The sequence below is a fragment of the Phoca vitulina genome, unplaced genomic scaffold, assembly GCF_004348235.1.
Source record: "Phoca vitulina isolate PV1807 unplaced genomic scaffold, GSC_HSeal_1.0 scaffold22, whole genome shotgun sequence".
In the NCBI taxonomy this organism is placed as follows: domain Eukaryota; kingdom Metazoa; phylum Chordata; class Mammalia; order Carnivora; family Phocidae; genus Phoca; species Phoca vitulina.
The window spans coordinates 8,032,949-8,059,054 of NW_022589725.1; the positions used below are offsets into that span (position 1 = coordinate 8,032,949).

A 26,106-nucleotide genomic window follows, 5' to 3' on the forward strand; every position below is an offset into this window, starting at 1 on the left:
GGGAGGGGGAGGAGGGGGGAGGAGGGGGGAGGAAGAACCAGTAAGGAGGACTGCATCGACCCAGCGAGAGGTAGCTGGAAAACCAGGAAAGGGAACCTTCCAAGCTAGGAGAAGAAAGCATTCCTAACTAGTCTCAGAGGCTGTTGTGGGTCTGGCTGGGGGACAGGTAAGAGAAGGTCATCCATTCTGGGACATAGGTCTCCACTTCGTGCCTCTCTTTTTACCTGCTGGGAGGCATGCCACCTCACATCAAAGATGTAAAGGCATCCACTTATAAAAGAGGCTCTGAGGCCACCAAGTGAGCTCCAGTTTTTACGGAGCAGAGGCGGGGGATGCTTCAGAGCCAATGGTTCAAAGCAGGGACCTGGCTGTGAATTGGGACTTGCCTGAAGAGCTGTGTGGCTTTTCTGAGCCTGACTCTTTCTTCCCTGTTCATTGAGAGCCACCCACCTTGCAGGGTGCTGTAAGGGTAGAGAGTGCTTGACGCAGGGCCTGCCCACAGGAAGCCTTCTGGCAACAGGTTGCTGCTGTTGAGGGACATTGGGTGAAAAGGGACCTTTGGACCTACCTGGTGGGACTGAAGCACCAGGTTGAAGAGCCGGATGTTGGCGGGCAGCGGGAGAGGGAAGCCTTCCTCCAGCCGCTCTGCAATGGAGGATGAGGTCAGCACGAGGGGAGGGAAGGCGGAGGCCAGCCCTAGAGACCCGGGTGAGGGGGGCGGCCTCCCTGAACCTGCGTGCCTGGCTCTGGGTAGGGATCGGCAGGTGCTTGCAGGCTTGAAGTGTAGGCTGTTCTGGAGACTCTGACTCTTCACCATGCTCCAGGGACCTGGGAGCCCAGCCTTCCCACCCCATCAGCCCCAAGCCCACATTCAGGACCCGTGCAAGCCTCTTCCCCAAGTCCACTCTCCTGAGGGTGACTGCAGTGCTGGTGTACATGGCCAGGGGCGGCTGCTTGCAGGGGTGGGGGGTAGATAGCCTGGGGCCTGTGACTGGGGGTATCTACTGGCATGCACATGAAGACCCTCAATGTTTAGGGTGAAACCAGAGTAGCCAGGGACCAGCTCCCCCCACCCCATACCACCATATTCTGACATGGAACTCCAGAGAATTCTAAACTCAACCCCATTCTCCCAGGTCATTTCGAAGCTACATTTATCAAGGTAGGAAGAGACGTCGTAGTCTCGAGAATCATTTGTGGTCTTGATTTATAATTTCTAACTATTCTGGCCCGCGGTCTGTGGGCCTCTCTGAGCACTCTTGCTCCTGGCTCCACGAAGGTGAGGCTTTTATCAGTGTGGTGAGCGGAAGCCGGGAGCCGAGGTTAGTCCTTCTTCCCTGGAGCTTCTCTCAGAGGTGGGAAAAGGCTGAGGGCTCCGGCTTCATCTCTCACCTTCTCTGTGACCTGCAGCAGCCCACCTGACTTCTCGGATCTCCCATCTCCTCCCCTGAAAATCCTCATCTCGTGGGGCTGTCTTAAAGATTGGATGGAATAATAGATGGGCACATAATAGGAGCTCAAGCTGTGGGCGGCCCCTTTTCTCCATCCCTTTTCTGGGTCAGATGCCACCGAAGGTTCATTTGACGTGACCATCTTCCAGCCTCCATAACTTGGGCCAGATATTAGGTGACTCTAGGACTGAGCCCCACCTGCTTCCCCTAGGACTAAAAGTCACTCATTCTCCAAAGCTCCTTACCGTTAATCCTGGGAATCACAGTTATGGGCAGAACATAATTCATGACAGCTTGCAGCGCCACAACCTGGAAATCAGGAGGACAGGGCCCACGTCAGGGCACCTTGGTGTCGTCGGGCATCCTCTGCCAGCCTCCCTTCCCCTCGGGGCAACCTCAAAGCTGGGAAAACTGCTGAGTGAGGGACACAGGGGATGACGGGAAAATTCTGCAGCCCAATCAGGGCACCCCAGTGTTAGACCCAGTGTCCCAGGTTCCAGATGTAAAGCATGTTCTAGATGTAAGGTACGAGGCAGAGGAAAGGAAGGTCATCAGTGTATTTAAACATGAAAACCTTTGAGTGAGAAAATGCATGGTCTCAGACGCTGCTGCAGGACAAACTGGCTCAAGCTTTCTGAGATTCTATTCGGCTATGTTCAGCAAAAGCCTTAAAAATGTGTGTGCCTGGGGGTGCCTGGGTGGCTCAGTTGGTTAAGCATCTGACTTCAGCTCAGGTCATGATCTCAGGGTCCTGGGATCGAGCCCTACGGTGAGCCCCACACCGGGCTCCACACTCAAGGGAGTCTGCTTGTCCCTCTGCCCCTCTCCCTGCTCTCTCTCTCTCTCTGTCTCTATCTCCAATTAAAAAAAAAAAAAAAATGTGTGTGTGCCTGGTGGGCCAGCAAATACGCCTGTAAGGCATTCACCCTAAGGAAACGATGTAGGGCGCAGGTAAAAATTAAGATGTAAGGATGCTCACCAGAGCCATAAATTCAACCAAAACAGTAAATTAACAGCAACTTACATGTCTAACAATTGGGGAATTATCTGGGGGACATGGTGGCGCCTTGATTCTAGGAAATACGATGCAACTGTTAAGAATAATATTGTAGGAATTTAATTATCCACACAGAGATATTCATGATATATTTTTGAGTGAGGAAAAGCAGGCCATGGAAACCACATAATTCCACCGTCCTATTGAATATCCATAGCAAAAGGTCAGGAAGGATATACTCCAAATGATTAACTAAGTGGCAAAAATAAGAATGGCTTTTATTCTCATTGGTTTGCAAATCTGTAGGTTCTGATCATTCTATAATGTAGATGTTTTACTTTTACAATAGTAAAAAAATATTCAGAAATAATGTAGCACCCTCAAGATGATTGCCTGGTGACATTTATAACTTGTAAATATGTACATTTTTTTTCTGGAACAATTGTGTTTCCTTCCCCAGGCTCTAAATCCCTGGGCTCATAAAATGTGGTGCCCTTCTTTCTATGAATCTGAGAACTTTAAATTTTTATTTTCTGCAGAAGCGAAAGTTAGGTTATCAGCTGAGTCAAGCCACCGTAAGAGCTCGGGCACCAGTAAATCCATGAAAATACAATGAGGTTGTTTGGGTCCTTCTGTTTGTTGTAGACTTATTGGATGGAAAGGGCTGGCTGGATTTCCATCCAATTTGGAGGGAATGTTGGAATGGTCCAACTTTGGGGCTGGGTGGCTTACAAGGCACCCACTTGGTGAGGATCTTTGGGAGGCATTTCAGAAATCTAAGGAAATGTTCTCTAGGGGTTCAACAAGAGGCCCCCTGAGAGATGTGTAGGGCCATGGGCCACGTGTAGGAAGACACTGTGGACAAAATCAGCACGCCGTGGCTTCTTACTCATTCAAGGTGGCTGTTGAAGAGCATTGAGCTGCTATTTACCTGGGCAACTCCAGTGCCCCGGGGGGACTTATGAGTGAAGCAGCGGGGGAAGTCTACTTAGTCATGGTCAGTGATTCCAAGTAATGGAATCATCTACTGGGCTGGCGAGATACTCGCCCTCCTCCCCTCCACCTGCCCTTCTCCACCTCCACATTGGCTCTGCCATTCACCCAGCTGTTCAAGCCGAAAATCTAAGAGTCACTCTTCATCACCCCCACCACATATGTCACAGCTCTCACCAAGCTCCATCTAATTCCACTTCCAAAGTGTGTCTCCCATCTGCCATCTTTCTCCTCTTCCTAGACAAATGCACCCACCTCCCACTGATACACCTGGTCTGACTCTTGTCTCCCCAAATCCATTCCCCTCGCCCCAGCCAGGGGCATCTTTTATAAAAGCATAATTCAGATCATGTCACCCTCTGTGTGGAACTGCTCACCGGCTTCTCACGGCCCTTTGACCACAATCTACTCTAGGCCAGAAGGCCCAGGATGAGCTAGCCCCGTCTGCCTCTCCAGGCACATCTCCTCCTACACCCCCACCCCCAACTTGCTCTGCTCCAGCCACTCTGACTTCTCTCCATTCCCCAAACATGTTGAACTTGCTCTCACCACATGGCCTTGCTCCTGCTATTCCCTCGGCCTGTGACAGATCTTCACTTTGCTGGCTCTTTCAGCCCAGATATCACCTCCTCAGAGAGGCTTTCCCTGATCACATGGTCTAACCTTCAACCTACATTCTATAATGTAGATGTTTTACTTTTTCAATAGTAAAAAAATATTCAAAAATAATGTAGCACCCTCAAGATGATTGCCTGGTGACATTTACAACTTGTAAATATGTACATTTTTTTTTTTCTGGAACAATTGAGTTTCCTTCCCCAGGCTGTAAATCCCTGGGCTCATAAAATGTGGTGCCCTTCTTTCTGTGAATCTGAGAACTTTAAATTTTTATTTTCTGCAGAAGCGGAAATTAGTTACTGGCTGAGTCAAGCCACTGTAAGAGCTCGGGCGCTATAAGAGCTTTTAGTCACCACTTGGTGACAGCCTGCTGAGAAATGAAGCCAGCATAGGAGATAGTACAACCAAGAAATGGAGAGAGTCAGAATCCTAAGGACATCATCTGAACACCTGGATCCACACTTGCCTGAAACCCTTACACTTTTCAATTACCAGAGCCAATAAACTAACCCCTCTTTACTGTCTTTATGGCATTTTAACAGTGATCTAAGAGAAAGTGGGAAATAAATGGCTACTTATTGAACCTTATCTTTCACTACGTTGTGTGCCTCCCCATCACGTGCTACCCCACCCTCATTTGGTTTTTCATGTAGGTGGAAAGGATTATGCCTGATTTGGGGGAAGGTTTGAGGTTCAGAGAGGGGAAGTGACTTGCCCAAGGCCCACAGTTAGTAAGCAAGGAGCAGTGATTCTAGCTTGGGTCTATGGGCCCACAAAACTCCTCTGGCCATTACTTCACATGCAAATTATATGCAAATGAACAGGTGGCCTCCGGAAATGATGCCAGGAGCCTTTGTGGCCCTCAGGACAGTTATCTCAAGATTGGCGGAAGGAGGGAGCCACCAAGGACAGACTCACCGAAAAGGGGCCGACGTCCGAGTGCTTCAGTTCTAGGAGCAGCCTGTGTGAAGAGGAGGAGGAAGCTGAGATCACCTTTTGCCTGACCTGTGTTAGAGTCTGGTTGCTGGAGAGAAGAGTCCCTCTCTGGTGGATGCCACCTGGCTTTCCCACCCAGTATCCGTTCCCCTTCCTCTGGTCACAGCTCCCTAATTGTTCCTTTGGGGGCATCACCCATTCCCTACATTGTTAGTGCTGAGCTCTGGGGTAGGCTGGCCAAAGGGCAGAGTCCACCTCCCCTAACACAGTGATGGAAGGATGGACCCGTGACCCATGCTGTTTCAATGAGAGTTGGCCCCAAGGACTTCTGGAAATACTGGGAATGAGGTGTTCTCTTTTCTCCAGCAAAACTAGGGAGCTGCTGGTGACCATTTTTGTCACCACTCGGTGACAGCCTGCTGAGAAATGAAGCCAGCATAGGAGATAGTAGAACCAAGAAACGGAGAGAGTCAGAATCCTAAGGACATCATTTGAACACCTGGATCCACCCTTGCCTGAAACCCTTACACTTTTCAATTACCAGAGCCAATAAACTATCCCCTCTTTACTGTCTTTATGGCATTTTAACAGTGATCTAAGAGAAAGTGGGAAATAAATGGCTACTTATTGAACCCTATCATTCACTATGTTGTGTGCTTTACCCCATGGAAATCCTATAACACCCTCAGAGGCAAGGGCCATCACTCACGTTTTACAGATAAGGAAACCGACACTCAGATGTCAGACAACTTGCCCAAGGTCATACAACGAACAATTAGCAAAGTAGAATTTCAACAGATCTCCTGATGCCTGAGCTCTTGTCTCCAATACCCTACAAAGCTTGAAAGCTCACCCTTGTTCATCAAGAGGTGGGAGCCCCAGGACTCCTGCTCTGTGGACTCTCACACCCCACCCCTGCACATTTGAGCATCTGCTCAGCCCTCACCCAGCTGTATCCTCTCCGACTCCTCTACTTGAGAGGCTCATGGGTGTTCAAGGGAAATTAAATCCACATGTATCCGAAGCAGTAACACTTGTCAGAATGATGCCAGGAGAAATAAGCAGCATGTAAACCTCAGGAGCCAGTCTTGAGGTTAAGAAGGACAGCTCTGTGCTGCAGAGAAGGTGGAAGTGGGCAGGAATGTAGGTCAAGACTCAATTTAAACAGCGTGAGCGTGATTAAGAGGCAGACAGCAGGTCTAACCGTTGGGGTCATCACACTGACTCTGCGAGGGTCTCCCTTTCTCCTCCTCTGTGTGTGTCCTTCCCTCTCTCTCCCCCTTCTGTGTCTGCCTCTCCATCTGTCTGTCTCTTTTGCTCTCATTCTCTTTCTGTCTCTCCCTTCCCTTCCTCCCTTTGTGTGTGTCTCTCTCTGAGAGTCTCTCCATGCGTCTCTGACTTTCCCTGTCTCTCTCCCCATTGCTGTCTTTCTCTTTTCTGTGTGTCCCTCTCTCGCTCTTGCTTGTTGAGCCCTTAAATCCCTTGTGTTCTCCACACTTCAATGCATGTTAATACCTCATTTCATCCTCACCACAACGCTCTTGGCAAGGAACAACCATTGGGCTGGTTTCTGTTACATCATCGGGCTTCTTTCGAAGCCAGGGCAATGGAAGTTTGCTGAGTAGAGTGTTGGCCGAGGGGGCTGCGCTTTGCATGCAGGCAGCCTCCACCCCAGAGTCCCTACGCCTAACCACAGCCGCCGCTGTCAGGGCTCTCCCAGCACGAGGCAGCTGAGCACAGCCCACAGATGGGCTGTGAAGAAAAGGATGTGGGTTTTCCACGTGCTGAGGCAGGCCAGGGACAGAGGTGGCTGGGCGCCGCTGAGGGTTGGCGCAGAGTAGAATCACCTCCTGGCCCCGCATAGCCGTGAGTCTGCCCAGGACCGAGGGGCGTCCCAGGGTGCAGGACCTTCCATGCTAACACTGGGGGACCGCAGGTAAACCATGATGACTGGTCACCTACGGTGTTTGACCTTGGGTGGGCCACTTCATCTCCGAGCATCAGATTTCCTGTCTGCAGAACAGGGCTTTGGTGCCCACCGCGCACCGTCTGAGGCTTAAATGTGATGGATGAACAGGAGAGCAACGACATGGAGCTTGGTGTGTTGTGGGGCCATTGCTGGCCCATGGGCCCCAAGAGTGGGTGGGCGGCCACTTACCTGTCCAAGCTGAGCTTTCCTACAAGCCTGTCAGCCGTGGCGTTGACCTCCATCGAAGCATTCGTGTTCTGCAAAGCAGCAACCCAAAGAGTGAAATCCCCGGAGCCAGGGGCCGAGGCCTTGGCAAGGTCTCCAAGATGGGAGGGTCAGCTTCACAAAGGCTTGGCAGAGGAGCCCACACGGAAGCCAAGGAGGAGGGGCTCTTCCTTTGCTTTGTGCTTGTTGGTGAGTCCTGGGCTGTCCCCTAATTACCATTTTCTCCCACTGCCCTAGGGACCATTTCAGGTTTCCAGGCCACTTGCACGGGCTGGGCGAGACTGACCTCAGGGCTGGAGTCCAGGCCAGCCCTATTCTCAAGCCATTCATTCATTCATTCAGTCAACAAATATTTACTGAATCAGAAAACTGAGCTCCCCACCTCAACTTTCCTGCCCACTGTCTGCATGATCCGGGGCAGACCCTTCAGAACCCATTTAATTGACCAAATGGGGAAAATGGGTCTCAACTTGAGAGAGGGCAGACCTGCCTGAGGCCTATGAGCGCCCCCCTGGTGGGGAGAGAGTCTGGCCTTCACCTCCGTGGTCACAGTGGGTGCCACCAAATGCTCACGGAGTGGCAGCGTGAGCAGATGAGTGAATGCAAAAATCAGCAATGGGCCAAAAACTTGAATAAGCGAAGGATTATACACACAAATGAAGGAATAAACAAAGATATGCATAAATAAGTGATGAATGAGTGAACAAACAAATATACAAATGAATGATTAATTGAACAAAGGTATAAGTGAATGAATAAATGAATAATGGAATAAATTAATGTGTGCATGAACCAGAACAGTTCTAGCATATTTCAAGTTAGCAACGTAATGAATAATTGAATGAATGAACAAATTCACAAATGCATAATTGAATGACCAGAGATATGAGTGAATGAACCTGAAACAGTACACATATTTCGAGCCAGTGACGGAGGGAAGGATTGAAGCCAGGAACGCCTGCAGAAGCCAGAAGCAGTTAGTACAGGGGCTCTGGTCTCAGGTCCTGGAGCATCTGAATCTGGGCGTGGTTTACCCTGGTCCCCCAACTCCGAGGGCAGTGCCCTCATCTGCCCACACCTGGGAACAGCTTACCAGGTGAAGCACAAAGAGGGAAGCCAAGGAGGAGTTTGGGAGCACAGCAAAGGCCTGGATCTCCAGGGCAGGGGTGAAGACGAGGCCGGTGGGGAGCATGGTGAGGTGCGGTGGGGACGAGGCCCGGATGTTGAATTGCACCGGCATGTTGGGGAACATCTTGGCCACCTGCAGCCCCCAGTGGGGACAACCAACAAAGTGACAGTTTTATTCAACTGTTTCTAAATCCCATCTTGTCTTGACCCTGCATGAACACCTGCAATGTATTCCTGTTGCTTCTTGACTAAATCGTAAAGACTTCACTCAGTGGGACTCGGTACCTGCAGCCTCCCCCCACAGGCCTCTACCCCTTGGCTCTCCAGCTCCAGCCACATGGGACTCCTTTCTGTTCCCCAAACATACGACCCACTCTGTTCCCATCTAACACCCTTTGCACTCTCTGCTGCTCTCACTGAATGCTTCTACCCCCATTCTTTCCCAGCTTGGGCTCTCTCCCTTTCTTTAGGGGTCAGCTCAAATGTCACCTCTTCACAGAGCAGTGGTGGCCTCCTGGGGGAACTAAGGAGGGCTTTGGTGACAACCCAATCTCTTCTAGCCTCCAGCCCCCCCCCCCCCACCAGGTAGACTCTCAGTCTCAGAAAAACAATGTGATTGTTAGGCCATAAAGCTTCAAGAAGATTCCCCTGATCCCCCTACCAGTCACGCCTCCCCACACCAGTACCCCCTGTATGGAAACTTCTGGAAGTGCCACCACTGGAGAGGCTGTTATGGATTGAATGTTTGTGTCCCCCACACTCATGTATTGAAGCTCTCACCCCCAGTACAGCTGTAGCTGGAGACAAGGCACCAAGGAAGTAATTAAGGCTAAATAAGGTCATAGGCGTGGGGCCTTGATCCAATTGGATCAATGTCCTCATAAGGAGAAACACCAGAGCGTGCTTGCTCTCTCTCTATATGAGCTCAGAGGAACAGCCATGTGAGGACACAGCAAGAAAGTAGCCATCTTTTAACCAGGAAGAGGCCCTCACCCAAACCCAGATCTGTGGGTATCTTGACCTTGGACTTCTTGGCCTCCAGAACCATGAGAAATACATTCCTGTTGTGGGGACCCCCTGGCCTGTGGCACTTTGTTATGGCAGCCCGAGCAGACTGAGACTGAGGCTCTCATCTGAAGTGACCTCATCCATCCATTGGCTTCATGTGTCATGGGGAGCACCTTCTTTTTAATTGTTTTGGGTGCCTGAAGGGTAATTTTCTCTCTTCACTGGGCTGGGGCTCCAGGAGGGCAGGGATATGGTCTGCTTTGCTAGATGCCAAGAGCAGAGCCCTGGCCACATGGTGAGCACTCAATAAATATTCGTTGAGTGGATAAGCCCCCAACGTCTACCCTCACGCCTGGTCGCCTGGGTGCTTGGGGCCTCTCTCTGCATGGAGGAGGGGCTGCACAAGGCTGTTTCCACTCTCAAGCTGGGTTGCCTCTGGATCTGGAGGCGGGGGAGGGGGGGGGCTCTCCTCAGGCCATTCAGCAGAGCTCAGTCCTCCCCGGCACCCCCAGGCTGCCTCATGAGGGGACAAAAGGGGAGCAGCCTCTTTCTTACCTGGGGTATGAGGGTTCCAAGAAATGTGGTTGTCAGTCGGAATTTGGAACTCTTTGGTATCTGTAGCAAGAGAAGAAGAGAAAAGTATCTTGGAGGATTATGTTATAGATTGGAGAGGGGGACAAATTCCATATGAGGGGCGAGAGACTGAATACACAGACCACGGCCAGCCCTTCCATGACAACAACGCTGACCCCCAAGTTCTGCAGCCATCAACCCAGAACAGTCAGGATACGTTCAGTGACGGCCAGCTTCCCTATTTTTTTGCCCTAAAAAACTCAAATATGCTCTTCAAACTGATCACGTAGGATGCCCAGCTTCTATTAGCTCACATCCAGCTCGCCCGTGCTCAAAACCTCTACAGGAACACAGTTGTAAAGATAGAAAGCCATCAAGCCCCCTCCTCTGCATGCGTTCGTCTCTGCCAATGCAAGTGTGGCCGGCTGACTCTCTTGTCCCAAAGAGTTCTCATTCTGGTGGTCTTTGTTCATTTCCAGGGGACATGTGGGGGCTCAGCATCCTTTTGGTGCCCCTACATCCTCTTCCAGGAGCAGTGTGGGCAGAACCCCACATGGTTGGTGACCAGGCTGCATCTGGACTCTGGAGAGGATGGGTAAACTGAGGGCCAGAACAGGACTCAGCCACGAGTATATCAATAGAGACACTGACGATGATGATAATGGCGATGTGAGGCTAAGACTGGATTGGGGCAGGGGCGCCTGGGTGGCTCAGTTGGTTCAGCATCTGCCTTCGGCTGGGGTCATGGTCCCAGGGTTCTGGGATCGAGCCCCGCGTCGGGCTCCCTGCTCCGCGGGAAGCCTGCTTCTCCCTCTCCCACTCCCCCTGCTCGTGTTCCCTCTCTTGCTGTGACTCAATAAAATCTTAAAAAACAAAACAAAACAAAACACTGCATTTGGGGCAAGTACTCAGGAGTGTTGGCCGCAACTTTCCTCCCTCATCGAGGACTTCCTACCTGCTCAGCGTGTGCTGAGTGCTTCTCGTGCAGCCATATCTCATTCCACCCTCTCACATGCTTGGGAGAGAGATACGGGTATTGGTGTTTTACAGGTGAGGCAACAGGTTCTGAGAGCTTGAATGACTGGCCTAAGGTCACCCAGAGGGGGGCCGATATTCCAACTCAGGTCTGGCCGCCTCTAGAGGCTGGGCTACGATTCCCCCGCCGTGTGAACACAGGTTCGAGTCCAGACGGCCTGCTGGGCTCTGAGCTCCACGCTCATCCTGCATCCACCCCCAGCCCGGCCTTACCATGTTGTCCGTGATGGTCAGGTGTAGGACCCCCGCCTGTTGGTACACGAACCCCGCTGTGTTGAAGAAGTAGTCGGAGATGCCCAGGTACACCATGCGGTCATGGTTGGCGGGAAAGTCCAGCGCTGGTGAGGTGAAGGGAGGAGGACTGGGGTGCGCCACACTGAAAAACTCCCCCTGGGGGCGGAGGAGACAGGGTGAGCCTGGGCTTCCTTCAGGAATTATAACTCAATGTCTTCATCCCAGGGGAAAATGGGTTGAGGAAACCAATCATGCGCTCACAGAGGAGGAAGCCATGACCAGAAACCAACAATAGTATCCTGCGCCTCCAGGGAGCTAGTTTCTAGGGGCTTTTCTCGCCAATCCTGTGAGGCAGGTGTGATGATGCTCATTTCTCAGGAGAGGACACTGAGGCACAGGGAGGTGAAGTGACGTGCCCAAGGTCCCTCGGGCAACACTCCCAACCACCTGGCATACTCCCAGTCGCGCCATTGGCTCAGCTTTGGCCTTGCCAATGAGCACAGAAATTACACTGAAAGAACAATGAGATTCTGTTTGCTTGTTTTCGTCTGTCAAATTAGCAAAATTTTAAAGAGAGAGGTAAACTGTTTTAAGTGCGCGTGTATTTCAAACTCTCACTATCCAGTTTTGGGTGAGTGTTCATATGCTGCTGGGGAGTCTATGTTTAGTAAGTTTCTGAAGAGCAATTTGGCAACGGCTGCAAAAGCAGATCACTTGTTTAGCTAGGAAAAAACAATGTTGAGTTATAAAAAAAAGCAAATTGTAGATGGATACATATGGTAGAATACCATTTATGTAAAATTTAAAGGCATATAAAACATACTAAGCAAGAATTATGACACACATAGATATGTAGTAAAAGTATAAAAACACAGGTAAGAAGGATATACACCAGCATCATATCTGTGTGATTCCCTCGGGGGTAGAGGGGACCCCAAGTGGCCTCAGCGATTTATTTTTAGAATGTTTCATCTCAAAAAAAAAATCAGAGGCAAATATGACAAAATGGTAACATTTCTTAAATCTGGGTGGTGGGTTCTCTGTACCTTTGAATCATCTCATTATTACAAATTAAACACCATGACACCCATCTTACAGAATACCATGCAACTCTTAAAAATGATAAGTCCATGTGCCAACCAGGAGCCAACTGCAATGCATATCTTTAGGCGAGAAAAGCAAGTGAAAGGCTAGAATGTATCCATTCATGAAAATGGATCACCAGCAAAACCAGATGGGTTTGCCTTTGTGTGTATGTGAATGCTTCGAACCAGGGAGCCGGGAGGTTAACACGCTCCATGGCTCACAGCCTTAAACCTCTGGGCAGGAGCCGGGGGGGCCAGTAAACAGGACATCCTCATTCACTAAAAATGATTATGTATCATTTTAATCCTTTATTCTATTGTATCACTTAGATTTTTTTAAAGTCTATTTGGTCCAGCAATGTCACTTCTGGGAAATAGTCAAGGATGGGCAGAGATCCAGAGACAAGGATGTTCATGGCAGCTCTGGTTACATGTATGGAGAAAATGGACAGAGCCCAAATGTCCCAGAAGGCGGCACTGTCCACAAACCTTATCACAAGTGTCCACCGGAAAGACCCAACAGCCAGTAAAAGGGCTGTAGGAGGACGATTCATGGAAAGATGTTCATGCTACGCTGTTCTGTTTTGAAAAGTTGTGAGACAGTATGTATAACAAGACTCATGTAAATACATGTATGTGTGTATTTATTCCTATGTCTTATACGTGGGGTTTTTTTTTTATGTGTACGCGCATGCGCGTGCGTGTGTGTGTTTTCCGTGTCTTGGTAGAGACAGGGTTGGAGGGATCTAATCTGTGTGTCAATAGCGTATATCTCTGAGTTGTAATATTTGGGTAATCTCTCTCACTCTCCTTCCTTCCTTCTTTCTTTCCTATTTATTTCTCTGCTCCTCATTTCTAAATGTTCTTTTCTATATCAAACATGTTTTAGAACAAACAAGTAAACGGTAACAAACAAGCCAGTCACCAGTTGTGGAGGGACTGAATGAGGGACATCCAGACGGAATGCAGGGGTGGGACCTACTCCAGCTGCGGCAGTCAGGGAAGCCTGCTCTGGGAGTGATATCCAAGCACAGACCCACCTGGAGTATAAGAAGCCAGAGGGGGAGACAGGGGCATGCGAGGGAAGGCAGTTTAAGGGGGAGGGAAGGTGTAGGACAAAGGCCCTAAAGTGGGAATGACCTTGGTGTGTTGAGGAAGTGCAAGGCCAGTGTGTCTGGCTGGAGGGTGGTGAGTGAAGGGAGAGTGGCATGAAATGAAGCTCCATCCATCCCTCCATCCATCCATCCCTCCATCCATCCATCCCTCCATCCATCCCTCCATCCATCCATCCCTCCATCCATCCATCCCTCCATCTATCCATCCCTCCAACCATCCCTCCATCCATGCCTCCATCCATCCCTCCATCCATCCCTCCATCCATCCATCCCTCCATCCATCCATCCCTCCATCCATCCCTCCATCTATCCATCCCTCCATCCCTCCAACCATCCCTCCATCCATGCCTCCATCCATCCCTCCATCCCTCCATCCATCCATCCATCCATCCATCCATCTGTCCATCCAATCAAAATATTTACTAAGCAGCAAGTAGATACCAAGCATAGCTCCAGGTGCTGCACCTGGAGTTCCTGACCAGCACTCAGGAACAAAGCAGCTGTAGCCCCTCCTCTTTCATCACAGAGGGAGGCAGATGTGTGACTGTGTGTGTGTATATGTGTGTGTGTGTGCATGTGCGTGTTGGGGGGCTGTTAGTCATAAGTAATGGATATGGAGGGAAAGGAGGGAACTGTTTCAGTGAGTGTGGTCTGGGAAGGTCTCTCTAGGGAGAGGGAGATTTGAGTAAAGCCTGGAAAGATGGAAGGGAGAGCCTATGTGAATGTCTGGGTGAGAGCTTCTGGGCAGAAGGAGGAGCAAGTGCAAAGGCCCTGGGGAGCGAGCATGCATAGGGTGGTTCAGGAGTAGTGGGAGGCCAGTGTGCCTGGAGCAGGGAGAAAGTGCAGAGATAAGGATGAGGCGGAGCCCCGGAGGGTCCAAGACAAAGGCCTGAGGGTATATGTCCCTCGGTGTAAGTCTCACCTTCAGCTGCCAGTCCAGGTTGTTAGCGGTGGCTCTCGGAGCTGCCACCAGTGAGTAATTGATCCCAGCGACCTTATCTATTTTGGTTGTCACTAGAGGGAAAGAAGACGGACCATGAGTTGGCTCTGCATGGCAGCATTTTGGGGGCCTAAGATGCAGTGTCGGCATCAGCCAAATTTGAATCAAGAACTGTAGTGCGGGCTCCATTCCCACCTCCTCCAGGGAGCCCTCCCTGAGGGAGGGAAATGACCCCACACCGCACATAAACAGACATCATCTCCTTCCCTTCTTCCAACAGCCCCGAGATATGGTCAAGGAGCAGAGAGCTTGAATTGAACTCTCTATGATCTTGGACAAGTCCTTTCATGTCTCTAAGCCACTTTTTGTCATTGGTAGAACGAAGTAATACGTGGTCCCACACACACCGTACGTGGTCAGGGCTCAGGAGCCGAACGGACTGTTCCTACCAGGCTGAGCCCAGGCTGGCTCAGGTCCGAATGGTTTCTGTGTTTCTCAGCAGTCATCAACGACAATTACATAAATACGGGTCCCTCCTTAAGCCCTTCCTTCCCGTGTTAGAAGGGACGAAATGAGGCTCAGAAATGTAACTTGTCCAAGACGGCACAGCGGGTGAGTGATGGAGCTGGGACTCCAACCCAAATCATTTTCCTGCTTGCTGAGGCCAAACCTTGGACCCTGCAAATCCGTGGGGGGGGGGGGGGGCGGGGGCGGTGCCTGGGGACGGAAGGCATCTTAAACATGCTCAGTGTGCTCACACCATGTGTTGCCCAGCCTAGTCCGCAGGGAGGGAACCCAGCTAGCAGTTTGGGAAACTCGCTGGCTCCAGCACACGGTCCCTGTTTCCCGGTCCCCCTGCCCCTTGTATCCCAGCTGCCTTGACCTCACCCAATGCTCACCTCGAAGTGTCCTTAAATAAGACTGCAGCTTGGAGGACACAGAACTGGTCACTATCTGGCAGATCTGGAGAGAACCAAAGAAGTGATCAGTGAGGGCTGCCCTTAATGGAAACTGTCCTTTGGGAATAAGGAACCTGACATGTTTTCCTTTCCTTGAATGTTTCTTTGAAGGAGAGAGGGAGGGAAGGGAGGAGGGAGGGAGGAAGGACAGAAATGTAGGAGGGAGAACATTGGTTTCCCAGAGTGTTTCTATCACACAAGATGTGTGACTCTGCACGCCCCAAGAATATCATCCTCTAGGAGCCTGTGACTCTGCCACATGGCCCAGGGGTGGGGGCAGGGGCAGCACATCTGGGAGCTAGGGCCCGGCTGAACACCTGGGCTACTGCCTTCCGAGGCCACTCACCCAGGAGGGCCACCAGATGGCTCCAAACCACAGCAAATCACACCACAGCCTGGAGCCCGTCTTCCTGCTACAGCCCCTCTGTGCTCCATCCTACCTGCCCCCCCCCAGCCCCCCCCCCCCAGACACACAGAGCATCCCTCAGATACCTACTCTTCGCTCTGCATTCCTGGGGAGCCAACTGCCCAGCTCACTCCTCTTCATTTCCAGTTCTTGCTACTATCATGGGTACCCTGATATCTCCTTTATCCATCCATCCATCCATCCATTCAGCCAGCCACTCAAGCCAGCACTGTCTTCTAAAGAATATCTTATTATGATTAAGAGCTTCACCTCTGAGGTGGGATGGCCTGGGTTTGAACCTCTGTACTATCACTTCCCCCTCTGTGCCTCAGTTTACTGGGGAAAATCATGACTCTCCCCCCCAACACCGGTCATAAGGATTTTGTGTGGATCAGGTGCTGGGATCCTTGAAGAGTTCTAGGCGTCGTGCCGAGCCCACCCCATGTACGTAGCGCCCTCTTGCACCTTCTCCCCATCACCATTGCTATCTGACAGCAGTACATTCGTACTTTTTAGTTTGGCTGCTTTTGGGGGGTCACTCTTATGGTGTTACCAAGAAATACTCTGTTTTAATAGTTCCAGTGCTAAATGCTAACATTCCCCTCTTACTATTACTTAATTGCAAAGACAGTTGAACCATGGGTTAGCCAGGCTGGAGGGTGAGCACACCACCTGCGTTACCTCAGTAATCCTTCCGGCAGCTTGCTGCCAGAGGTATTAACGTCCCCATTTTGCAGATGGCGAAACTGAGGTTCTGATATTTGCACAAAGTTACAAAGCTAGTTAGGCCCTGGGACCAGAATTAAAACCCAGAGATTCTGACTCTAAAACCCATTCTATAATCTACTGTGTTATTATGCATTGTGACAACCATGCACTGTTTTTTTGTTTTAAGACTTTGATAGAATGCCTTCAGACCGATGATCTGATTTGACTGATGTCTCCCTACCCCCATCGTTGTTGCCTTTGCCTGGAAACCCAGTGGCTCGCATTCAGAAGACCATACAGCTTCCTCAGTCTCCCTGACATGCCCTGCCCCATCTTTTGGCCCCTCCAGTCATTCTCATGGCAACCCCAGAAATTTCTCTAAAACACAGATCTGGCCAGGTCACCCCCTTGCCTAAAATCTTCAATGGCTCCCCATTGCCCTTGACTCACTTGGCCTGTGAGGCAGGCTCAGGGCATTCCTGGGAGCTAATGGTTCATTCATGGAAAACCAGCGCAAGGAATAGCCCCTTTTTTCTCAACTGAAGAAGCTGGCCTGGGTGGATTTAGGGTGAGGGCAGGGTTGGGAATGCTGGTTGGTACCAGTCCCAGCCCTAGGGAGTGGTTTGCTGGCACTCTAGCCTACCAGCTTCCTCAATTGCACGTCTTCTGTCTTCCAGGTAGGGAGCACCCAGAAAGGGGTTTGGGGTGGGGCAGGGATGGGGGAGGAGGCCAGAGGACTTTGAGAAGAGCCTTCGGAGGCAGGGCGAGGCAGGAGAAGGCAGTTTGCCTGAAGGGAGGAATGCGGAAGGAAGAGCAGGGGTGGTCTAGCAGGAGTGGGGCGAGTCCGCTGAGGCTGTGTGCTGGGACCCTTTCTTGGCTCTTGCTGGACACCTCATGACTGGTTTCTAAGTTGGACCTGTGGTTTCAAAGAGCTGTGAGGACAACTTCCAGTCCTCTAGGGTGAGAGCCGAAGAATCCAGTGATGCATACACTGAGGACCCCCCCCCCCCCCCCCCGCTCTGAGCCCGTCTTACCTTGCTGGCCATGGTCTTTCGGATCGAAGACTCTATTTTTTTGTGGAAAAGTTGGATCAGCCACCTGGAGATTGACATGTGGAGACATGCATGAGGCTTCCCAAGTGTCCCAGGGCTTCATTCGGGAGCCTGCCTCATGTGGGAAGCCTTCCTCCCCTTCCAAATAGCCTAAGCACCCTTGTTCCTGGGCTTTAACCACAAACATACACCCCCATTAGATACTTGGCCCTCTGGGTGCAGTAACTCGTTTATGAGTTTATTTCCTCAATTGGCGCATAGCTGGACCCCCACCCTGTCTCAGCCTCTTTCCTCATTACTGCTCTCCCTCTTGGCACTCCAGCCACACTGTTCTGCCGTATCCTCTTGTGTTCTGTGCTGCTTCCCACCACAGGGTATTTGCACATGCAGTTCCTGCTGTTTAAAACACCCCCTGTCCCCAACATCCACCTAATTAACTCCTACTTACTCTTTTCATTTCAATTCAAATGTCATTTCATCAAAGAAGAACCAGCCAGCCTCCAGACTAGGTCAGATCCTCCTGTTCTATGTCTTCATAGCACTTTGTGCCTCTTTTTCTTAGTTCTTATATCCTTTTGTAATTCATTGTGAGCCATTCACCAGTGCAATGATTTGATTAATGTTTATCTTCCCCACTGGGCAGGAAGCTTCAAGAGAACAGGGGCTGTGTGGCTAAGAGTCTGCGGCCAGATAGTTCTGGGCTGAATCCCTTTTCAACACTCACTAGGTTTGTAAACTAGGATAGTTCCTATTCTCTCTCTGCCTTGGTTTTCTCCTCTGAAAATGGGGGTAATAATAGACTAACTTCATTGTGTGGATTGGTTGAGACAATTCACAAGCTTAAAAGAATGCTTAGACACGTGCCACTGTTAGCTATTGCTGAATTTTAATTGGCCACTGCTATTTCCTGAGCGCGAGCCTGGTGCACAACAGATTCTTAGGTGACATTTGTTGAGTGGATGCATACATGCCTATGGATTGGTGGTGAGGACTGTATAGTTTTAGTGCACGTAAAGTGGGTAGCCCAGAGCCGGGGGCATCATACATGCTCAGTAAAATCTGTTGAATGAATGTTGGATGAACAAGCGACTCCTTGAGGCAGGGAGGGTGCCTGCTCTGTCCATGGACCCTGTCCCTCCCCTACACCTGAGGCCCCTCTACGAGACCTGGCAAGGAGGGGGCACTTGGCATGTTTTCTGAATACCGAGATGATTAGGACGGTGCTTCCTGAGGTCCCTCCTCCCACCCGCAGTCCCAGGAGATCATACCCCAGCTTGCCGCCTGAGATGCGCACGCTGACACTTTTGATGTGGTTGCTGCAGCTGGAACAGGCGGCGGTGGGGAGGCCCGAGGCGGGGTCAAAGCCCAGCTCCAGACCAGCCGAAATGGAGATGTCCTCCACACCCAGGTCAAAGTTGCCCTTGATTTTGCTGAAGGGAAACACGGACAAGAGAATTGGAGCAAGCACTTTCTTCCCCACTGCCATTCAAACTGCAAACTTGCGCTGGCAGGTAGGTTTTGCTATTTGAGATGGAGTTCAGAGAGGGGAGGCAGCCTGCCCAAGGTCACACAGCACTGAGTGAAGTGTGGGTCCGAGTCCGCCTGGCGGAACGCTGCTCTTACCCACTGCCTCTGCCCTTGCTGAGTGGCTTTGGATGTCTTAACTGCTCTGAGGTCCAGTTGCCTCACCTAGCCCCTTGGCTAGCGGTGGAACACTGGCTTTGCCCCTAAAAAGCTGGGGGCTTGGGGGTCCAGGACTTTAATTAATTAATGCTCTCATTCGTGAAATGGGGTTAATAACTTCTCCTTCAGGAATAAAACAAGTTTGGGTAAGATAGTGGACCTAAATGTATTTTGTCAACTCTCCAATATGATGAAGTTCTGTTATTTTTTTGCCTCAGTGAGTGAAATGATAGATGCAAAAGAGCCCATGTGAAGAACTAAGCGATTCTTATTGTGGGGAAGGGACAGACCCTGCAGTCCTCGTACAGGAGGGCAGATTCGTGTCCCTCTCCCCAGAGTGCCTTCTCCTCCCTCCATTTTGCCCCTGGACTCCCCACCAAGAAGTTGCTGAAGTGATCGGTCATTCTGAGCCACCACCACTAGAGGGCAGGCTCACCTTGCGGGGAACCCAATATGTAGATGGAGAGTTGTAGTCTGGATGATTTGCCTCAATGTCTCACCCCTTTGCCTATCTTGGGGGGAGCTGTGTGCATTTCCAGGCTCTTGACTTTGGGCTTGGCCACGCGACTTGCTTTGGCCAATGGCATATGAGTAGAACTGACCATAGGCCAGTTCTGAGTCTAGGCCCTAGGGGGACTTATGTGTTTCCAGTTGCCCTGTTTGCACGTCTGCCATCACCAAGGGTATGCTTGCTCCTTAGCCCACTGGTCTAAGGAGGAGGAGAAAGAGATACATGTGGAGCAGAGCTGCCTCAGCTGAGCCCAACCCAGATCAGCAGAACTCCAGCTGACACATAGATACAAAGTGATAATATATGATTGTTGTTTTCAGGGGCTGAGTTGAGGGTGTTTTGTTACACAGCAATAGCCAACTGATAAAGGGGTAAATGAAAGATCCCACTTAGCCTTCCGTCCCAAGCCACATGTACCAACTCTTGACAGGGTCTTGCATTGTGATGTAGACAAATCCTCAGCTACTAATCAAGGCTATGTTGAAACTTCACACATGAAAAATGCCCCCAGGAACCTTGTGGGGACAAGTGGTGATGGGTAAGGCAAAAATTGAGCATTCCTGTGATCCTGGCTCTCACCCCTTCCAATTATCACCAAGAGCTCACCCCACACACTCAATAAACCCCAAGCTTGGAAACTCACATGAATCTCTTTCGGGCCTTCCATTTTCCACTGATCTTCATGTTGGCATTTCTGATGGAGAGATCAAGGCCCTTATTGGGCACTAGTCTTATCTGGGAACTGGGAAGCTGGAATCCACGGATAACCATGCTGTGAAGAAGAAATGCTCCATTAGCCTCCTGGGGGTCCACACAAGGACTCAATTAATGGTTAGCGCAGACTCACCCCCACCCCCAACGCTGCACCGCATCCATTCCAGGAGAACCCAGAAGCTATAAGAGCAGCCTTGGAAACTCTGTGGGGCTTGGGCAGAGTAGCTAGGCTTTAAAGTCAGACAAATCTGCATTAGAATCCTGTTCTTCAAGGTACTATTGGGTGACCCTGGGCATGTCACTTAATCATCCTGAGCCTCGGTTTTCTCATTTGTAACATGAGCATAATGATCTCCATCTTGCAGGAAGTGTGACGATCAGTGAGGATAATACATGTAATCTCAACTGGCTGCAAGTTCTATAAAAGGCTGGAATGTGTCTCTCTCGGTTCACTGTTACAGCAAAGCCTGCTGAGACACACACATAGTAGGTGCTCAAAAATATCTGTTGAATGAATAGGTGTATAAAATTCTGTAGAAGACATTTATGGGTTTTCTTCCCACCACCCACACCCCCTTCTCGTGGTACTAGAGCTGCCTTTTTACTTTGGGGGAACCCTCCCTCATATCTACTCTCTGTCACTCCAAAGAAAGTTGACTTCACCTCCACCTTCACGGGGTGGAGCTTAGGACTCAGGCACAAGCTAGTTAGTGGGGGGTATCCCCTGGCCACAGTGATTGGTTCAGGGATGTGTACATAACCAAAGATGGGACAAGCACAGGGAATCTTAGGGGTTTTGCTTGAATTGCAAGGGAAAAGTGCTCTCGCTCCACAGGATTCTCAGTGCTGAGGAAAGCCTGGTGGCCATCTTGCATCTTCGAGGGGACACCCTACCTGAGAACTGGACCTTCCCAAGGGAAGAGATGCTGAAAAGTGGCAAGGCAAAAAGAGGGTCCAATGACATTTGGGCTTACCTCAGCTGAACCTGAAGCCAGGCTATTCCAGAGACGTCTCAAACATGTGAGCCAATAAATTCTGGCTTGGGCCATTTTAGATTAGGCTTCCTGTCCTTGAAAACAGCCCCCCCCCATCCTACTGTTATATGGGCCTAGCACAGAGTTTGGGGGTTCATGACTCACTCCCCCTGCCTCGGGAGTCATGGTGAGTACCTTCTGTGGCCTCCTCCACACTCAGCTTGGGGTATTCTATCCCCTTGGGGTGGTGTCAACACTAGTTTGTGGACCTTAACCTCTCTGAGTTTAGGAGTTTGGGGCTCTGTGGTTTAGGTCGGTCCGGGACACCACAAGTTCTGTACGCTAAGGATGGAGCTCCACACGCCTCACCTGTAGAAGCTATAACGTCCTTTCCCGAGGTGTTTGATCCTGAAGCTTCCTGAGAAGTCTGGGATCGTGATCTTCTCCAACTCCTTCCGCAGCACGGCCACTCCTTGCTGGCAGGCTGAAGGGCGAGAACAGGGGTGATGGTCAGAGGCTCCGCCCGTCCCTGTCCATACCAGGGGTCAGTGAGGGCTTTCTGTAAAGGCTCAGACAGCAAATATCTTTGGCTTTGTGGCTCATACAGTCTTTGTCACACCCACTCCGCTCTGCTGTGATTGCCCGAAAGCAACCACAGACAGTATGTAAATGGATGGGTGTGGCTGTGTTCCAGTAAAACTTCATTGATGGGACACTGAAATCTGAATTTCATATAACTTGCACATGTCATGACATATTATTCTTTTGATTTTTTTTTCAACCATTTAAAAATGTAAGATGTAAATGCCGTTCTTAGTTCAACAGGCCATACAAAAACACGTGGCGGGACAGATTTGGCCTGAGGGCTGCCGTTTGCCAATCCCTGGTCTAAAATATCACCTTAAACACCCAGTCATGTGTCCTATGAGTCTTTCTGGAACACTGTCTCTGCACCTCCCTTGGCGCTATGCCCTCACCTCTTTGACTTTTGGCCTCACTCTCCGCAGGATCTTTGCTTGTGCCATCCTTTTTTTTTTTTTTTTTTGTGACTCTGCCAGGACTCGAACCTCTGCTTGGGCCATTCCTGCTACCTACAAGACCCTCCCCTCACCTTGTCAACTTCTCGTCCGCTCTATCATCACTTCCCCCAGGAACCTGCTCTGAACCAGCAGACAAGAGCAATCCGCCTTGTCATCATTCTCATAATGCATCTCCTTTGGAGCCCCCGTTACTGTTGGTAAGTGTACCTCTCTTCATGTGACTTTGTGGTGACTATCTCTCCCCACTGCCCGATACGAGCCCTCTAAGGCTTGCAGCAGGAACATCTGCTTTATTTATGAAAGTGGCCCCTACATTTACCACAGTGATTGGCACTTACTATTGGAAGGCACTTAATATTTGTTGAACGAATAAATGAATGAATGAATGCCAATGTCAGGAATCCTGCCATCAGTTATTACGTGGCTAGCAGCATCCAAGAACAAGTAAAGGCAAACATGTCACTTGAGAAAGAGGAAGTAGTAAGAAGAGGGATCCCAGGCTTTGTGTCTTCCAACAGCTAGTTAGGAAATGACCCCCACCACCCCCACCACCGTTTACGTGTGCCAGGCACGGTTTTGGGCTCTGTACATGTATGGAGCTATTGAATCTCAGTAACCCCAGGAGGCAGGTCTTGTTACCACCCCCAATTCACAGTGGAGGAAGCTGAAATTTGGGAAAGTGGCCACACAGCTGATGAAGAATAGATCAGGGTTTGAATCCAGGCCTTGTGGTCCCGGAGCCCAGACTGGGACAGGTCTCCCGGGGATTCAAAAGTAAACAGTGCAGACACAGTCACTGACCGGAGGGGAAAGAAAATGTGCGATGGCCAGGACCTGTGGGCCAGCTGGGGCCAGGTCTTGAAGGGTCTCAAATGCCAGCCAAAGGGTCAGGTGATCTTCTGAGGGCAGGGACGTGAGCAGATGTGCTGCATTTCAGGAGACCCACTCTGGCTGCCACATGGGGAGATTGGGGCTGCTGTGACAGAACACGAACATTGCCGGGTTTAAAGGCCAAGCTCAGGCCTCTGCTCCCGGGAAGCCTTCAGGCTACCCATCCTCTTGTCTCCCAGCTCACATGGAGCCTTCTGTCTGCACCCCCTGGGATTCAGAGGTGGCCTGCCCAGCACCCCCTAGTGCTGTCCGGACTCCCTCGGTGGTATACCAGCTGAGGAGGCTCTCTCTGCCTTTTCCTGGTCGGATTTCTCGGTGGCTGGCTCTCCGCCCCTGGAGACAACATCAAGCAGCCCCACGCGGGGACATGATCCAAGACTGGAGGTCAGCTCCTGACCACCCACTTCCCAGTCCCTCCTCCAAGCTTCAATTTGCTCATCTGTGAATTGTTGCTAGTTAACAGTATGTCCCACCCAGGGTTGATGTAAAGATACAAGGAGATGGGGTGTGTAAAGCGCCTGACACAGATCTGAGCGGGTCAGCATGGGGCTGTTCCAGGCCAAGCTTTCCTAGGTCTGGGCCTGGGTGAGTGGCCTGGAGGGAGCCTCTCTGGGGCATCCAGATGGGTCATGTGCACAGTATGGCTGTGCCAAGCCCCTACCCTGGGGGAGACCTTGAAGAAGGCCCTCCTCATCCTCCCCTTCCTCATCACTCAGCCGCCTCACAGGGCCTGGGCTCTGCCCACACTGGAGACTGAGCCAGGGATCTCAAGGCAAATGATAAGACTGAGAACCAGCTCTGGAGGGAAGAGAAGGGCCTAGAAGCCTGAGTTGGCAGCTGGGTAAAGAGAGGGAGGGGACCGCGAGGACCCTCGGGGGCCTGAGCACTGGACTTGGAGTCCTCCAGACCAGCACTCTGATCCCAGCACTGCCACTTTGCAGCCCTGTGACCTTGGGCAACTCACCTAGTCTCAGTTTCTTCATCTATATGATGGGGGTAAGAGGCCTCCTTTGAGGAGCAGTGAGCAGGCTATGCACTGGATTTAAAGGGCTGCACACAGCCCTTTAAACCCAATAAGTGCTCTTTAGGGGTGGAAGAGGAGGGGAGGAAAGTCATCTGATTACCATAGTCCAGGCCTTTCTGGGTGATCCTGGCCACGACGCCGGGGTTGGTGGCCGCCATCACAGCTGTGCCCAGGGTGGCGAGGACCAACAGGGCTGCCCATCTCAGCACGCTGTCAGGTTCTCTGGCCATGTCTTCGTTCTCCGACGCTGCCAAAGCCTGGAGGCCTTGGAGGGGAGCCAGGGATCTATAAAGGAGCTGGCTGGGGAAACGCAAGCCAGTTGGATGTAGAAAGGAGGAAGGAAACTGGGTGGGGGCGGGAGAGGGGGAGGACTGCTGGAGCCCCAGAGGCAGCCAGAAGGGGAGCCTGGGAGTTGGGGGAGGCACGGTGTGTGTGGGGGTGTGTCTCTGTGTGTGCACATGTATGTGTGAGTGTGCGTGTGTGTGTGCCTATGTGCGTGTATGTGTGTGTGTGTGGTGTGTATGGGGGGGTCGAGTGTGGGATGTGTGTGTATGGGGGTGGGGGTGGGGGGTATGTGTGCGATGTGTGGGATGTGTGTATATAATAGGATGAGACTTCTAGCTCTGGGCATCATTCTCCTCCCTAAGCATCCCCATGCCCCTCTCTGAGTCCCCCCCAAATCCCTCCGCCTAAGAGCTTCATTGAAGCTGGGTCGTGGGTACATCAGGATTTATTACATTTTTCTTTTTTTCCCCATACTGAGGTATAATGGACACATAAAATTGTATACATTTTCAGTGTACAACGTGATGATTGCCACGACCAAGCTAATTAACACATCCATCACCTCACACAGCTATCATTTTTGTGTGGGGGGTGGGGAGGACACTTAATCTACTCACTTAGCAAATCCCAAGTTTACAATATAGTATTCTTAACTATATTTATCATGCTGTACATTAGATCCCCAGGACTTATTCACTTTATAACTGGAAGTTATATTTTTCTGTCCACTTTTGATATCCTTGATATTTTCCATTGTAAAACATTTTAAATAACAGGCCCTTTAGCATTTTCTCGTCCTAAGAGACAGTAGTGGTAATAATTAAATGCTTGAATTTTGGAGTCCATTATCTTAGCTGTGGTTTTAAATCTCAGCTCTGCCACTCTCTGGTGGTTTGACCTTGGTCAAGCCCCTTAACCTCTCTGAAACTCAATTTCCTCTTCTGTAAAGTGGGGATAATCAGAGTACCCTCCCTCCTTGGATTTCTGTGAAGACAGAAAGGGCTTTAAGCCATGTAAAGCACTTAAGCACAATGCCCCCCCCCCCGCCCCAGCATAATAAGCACAGAAATGGTAGCTATTAACGTCTCTCTGACTTTAAAAGTAATCCATGTTCATCAGCCAAAATGTGAGAAAGAACCAAGAGAATGAAAATCGCATGCGATCCCCGGTTCTAGAGACAAGCAGAGGTGTTTTGTGTTTTTTAGAGTATCCTTTCCCCCAGTTTTGGTAAGCATAGATAGAGTGTGGTTTTTTTTAACAAAGAAAAATGGGATCACAGTTTTGTCAAGTTCCCCTTTTTCAGTAACCAGTATGTAGTGAATGTTCTCCCCCGTAGTGAATGTTCTCCCCCAGCACTAAATATCCTTCTACACGCACCATATATCATTGTTTCCTCATCCCACAGTTTTCTTCACCAAGCTTTTGTTTTTGCTCCTTTTTACCCCTTCCTCTGACAGATGTGGAACCTGCGGCTTGGAGAGGGGAAATGTTCTTCCTACAGTCACTCAGCTAGCCGCTAGCAGAGCTGCGACTCAAACGCAGACCCCAGACC

General features: G+C 50.5%; 1 protein-coding gene across 1 annotated transcript in view; it reads right to left on the bottom strand.

Annotated features, from left to right (window-relative positions):
- Window positions 1-24,529, bottom strand: part of BPI (bactericidal permeability increasing protein) — a 26,146-nt gene extending 1,617 nt beyond the window's left edge. Inside the window, exons 1-14 of the mRNA XM_032419736.1 lie at window positions 24,370-24,529; window positions 21,684-21,798; window positions 20,270-20,398; window positions 18,701-18,862; window positions 17,415-17,478; window positions 15,207-15,270; window positions 14,290-14,381; window positions 11,147-11,323; window positions 9,881-9,940; window positions 8,283-8,450; window positions 7,154-7,221; window positions 4,978-5,020; window positions 1,697-1,760; window positions 569-645 (exon numbers count right to left, since the gene is read on the bottom strand). Of these exons, the coding sequence (XP_032275627.1) occupies window positions 569-645; window positions 1,697-1,760; window positions 4,978-5,020; window positions 7,154-7,221; window positions 8,283-8,450; window positions 9,881-9,940; window positions 11,147-11,323; window positions 14,290-14,381; window positions 15,207-15,270; window positions 17,415-17,478; window positions 18,701-18,862; window positions 20,270-20,398; window positions 21,684-21,798; window positions 24,370-24,499 (1,413 nt within the window). The 5' untranslated portion in view covers window positions 24,500-24,529. The remainder of the gene's footprint in view (window positions 1-568; window positions 646-1,696; window positions 1,761-4,977; window positions 5,021-7,153; window positions 7,222-8,282; window positions 8,451-9,880; window positions 9,941-11,146; window positions 11,324-14,289; window positions 14,382-15,206; window positions 15,271-17,414; window positions 17,479-18,700; window positions 18,863-20,269; window positions 20,399-21,683; window positions 21,799-24,369) is intronic.
- Window positions 24,530-26,106: the final 1,577 nt, after the last annotated feature.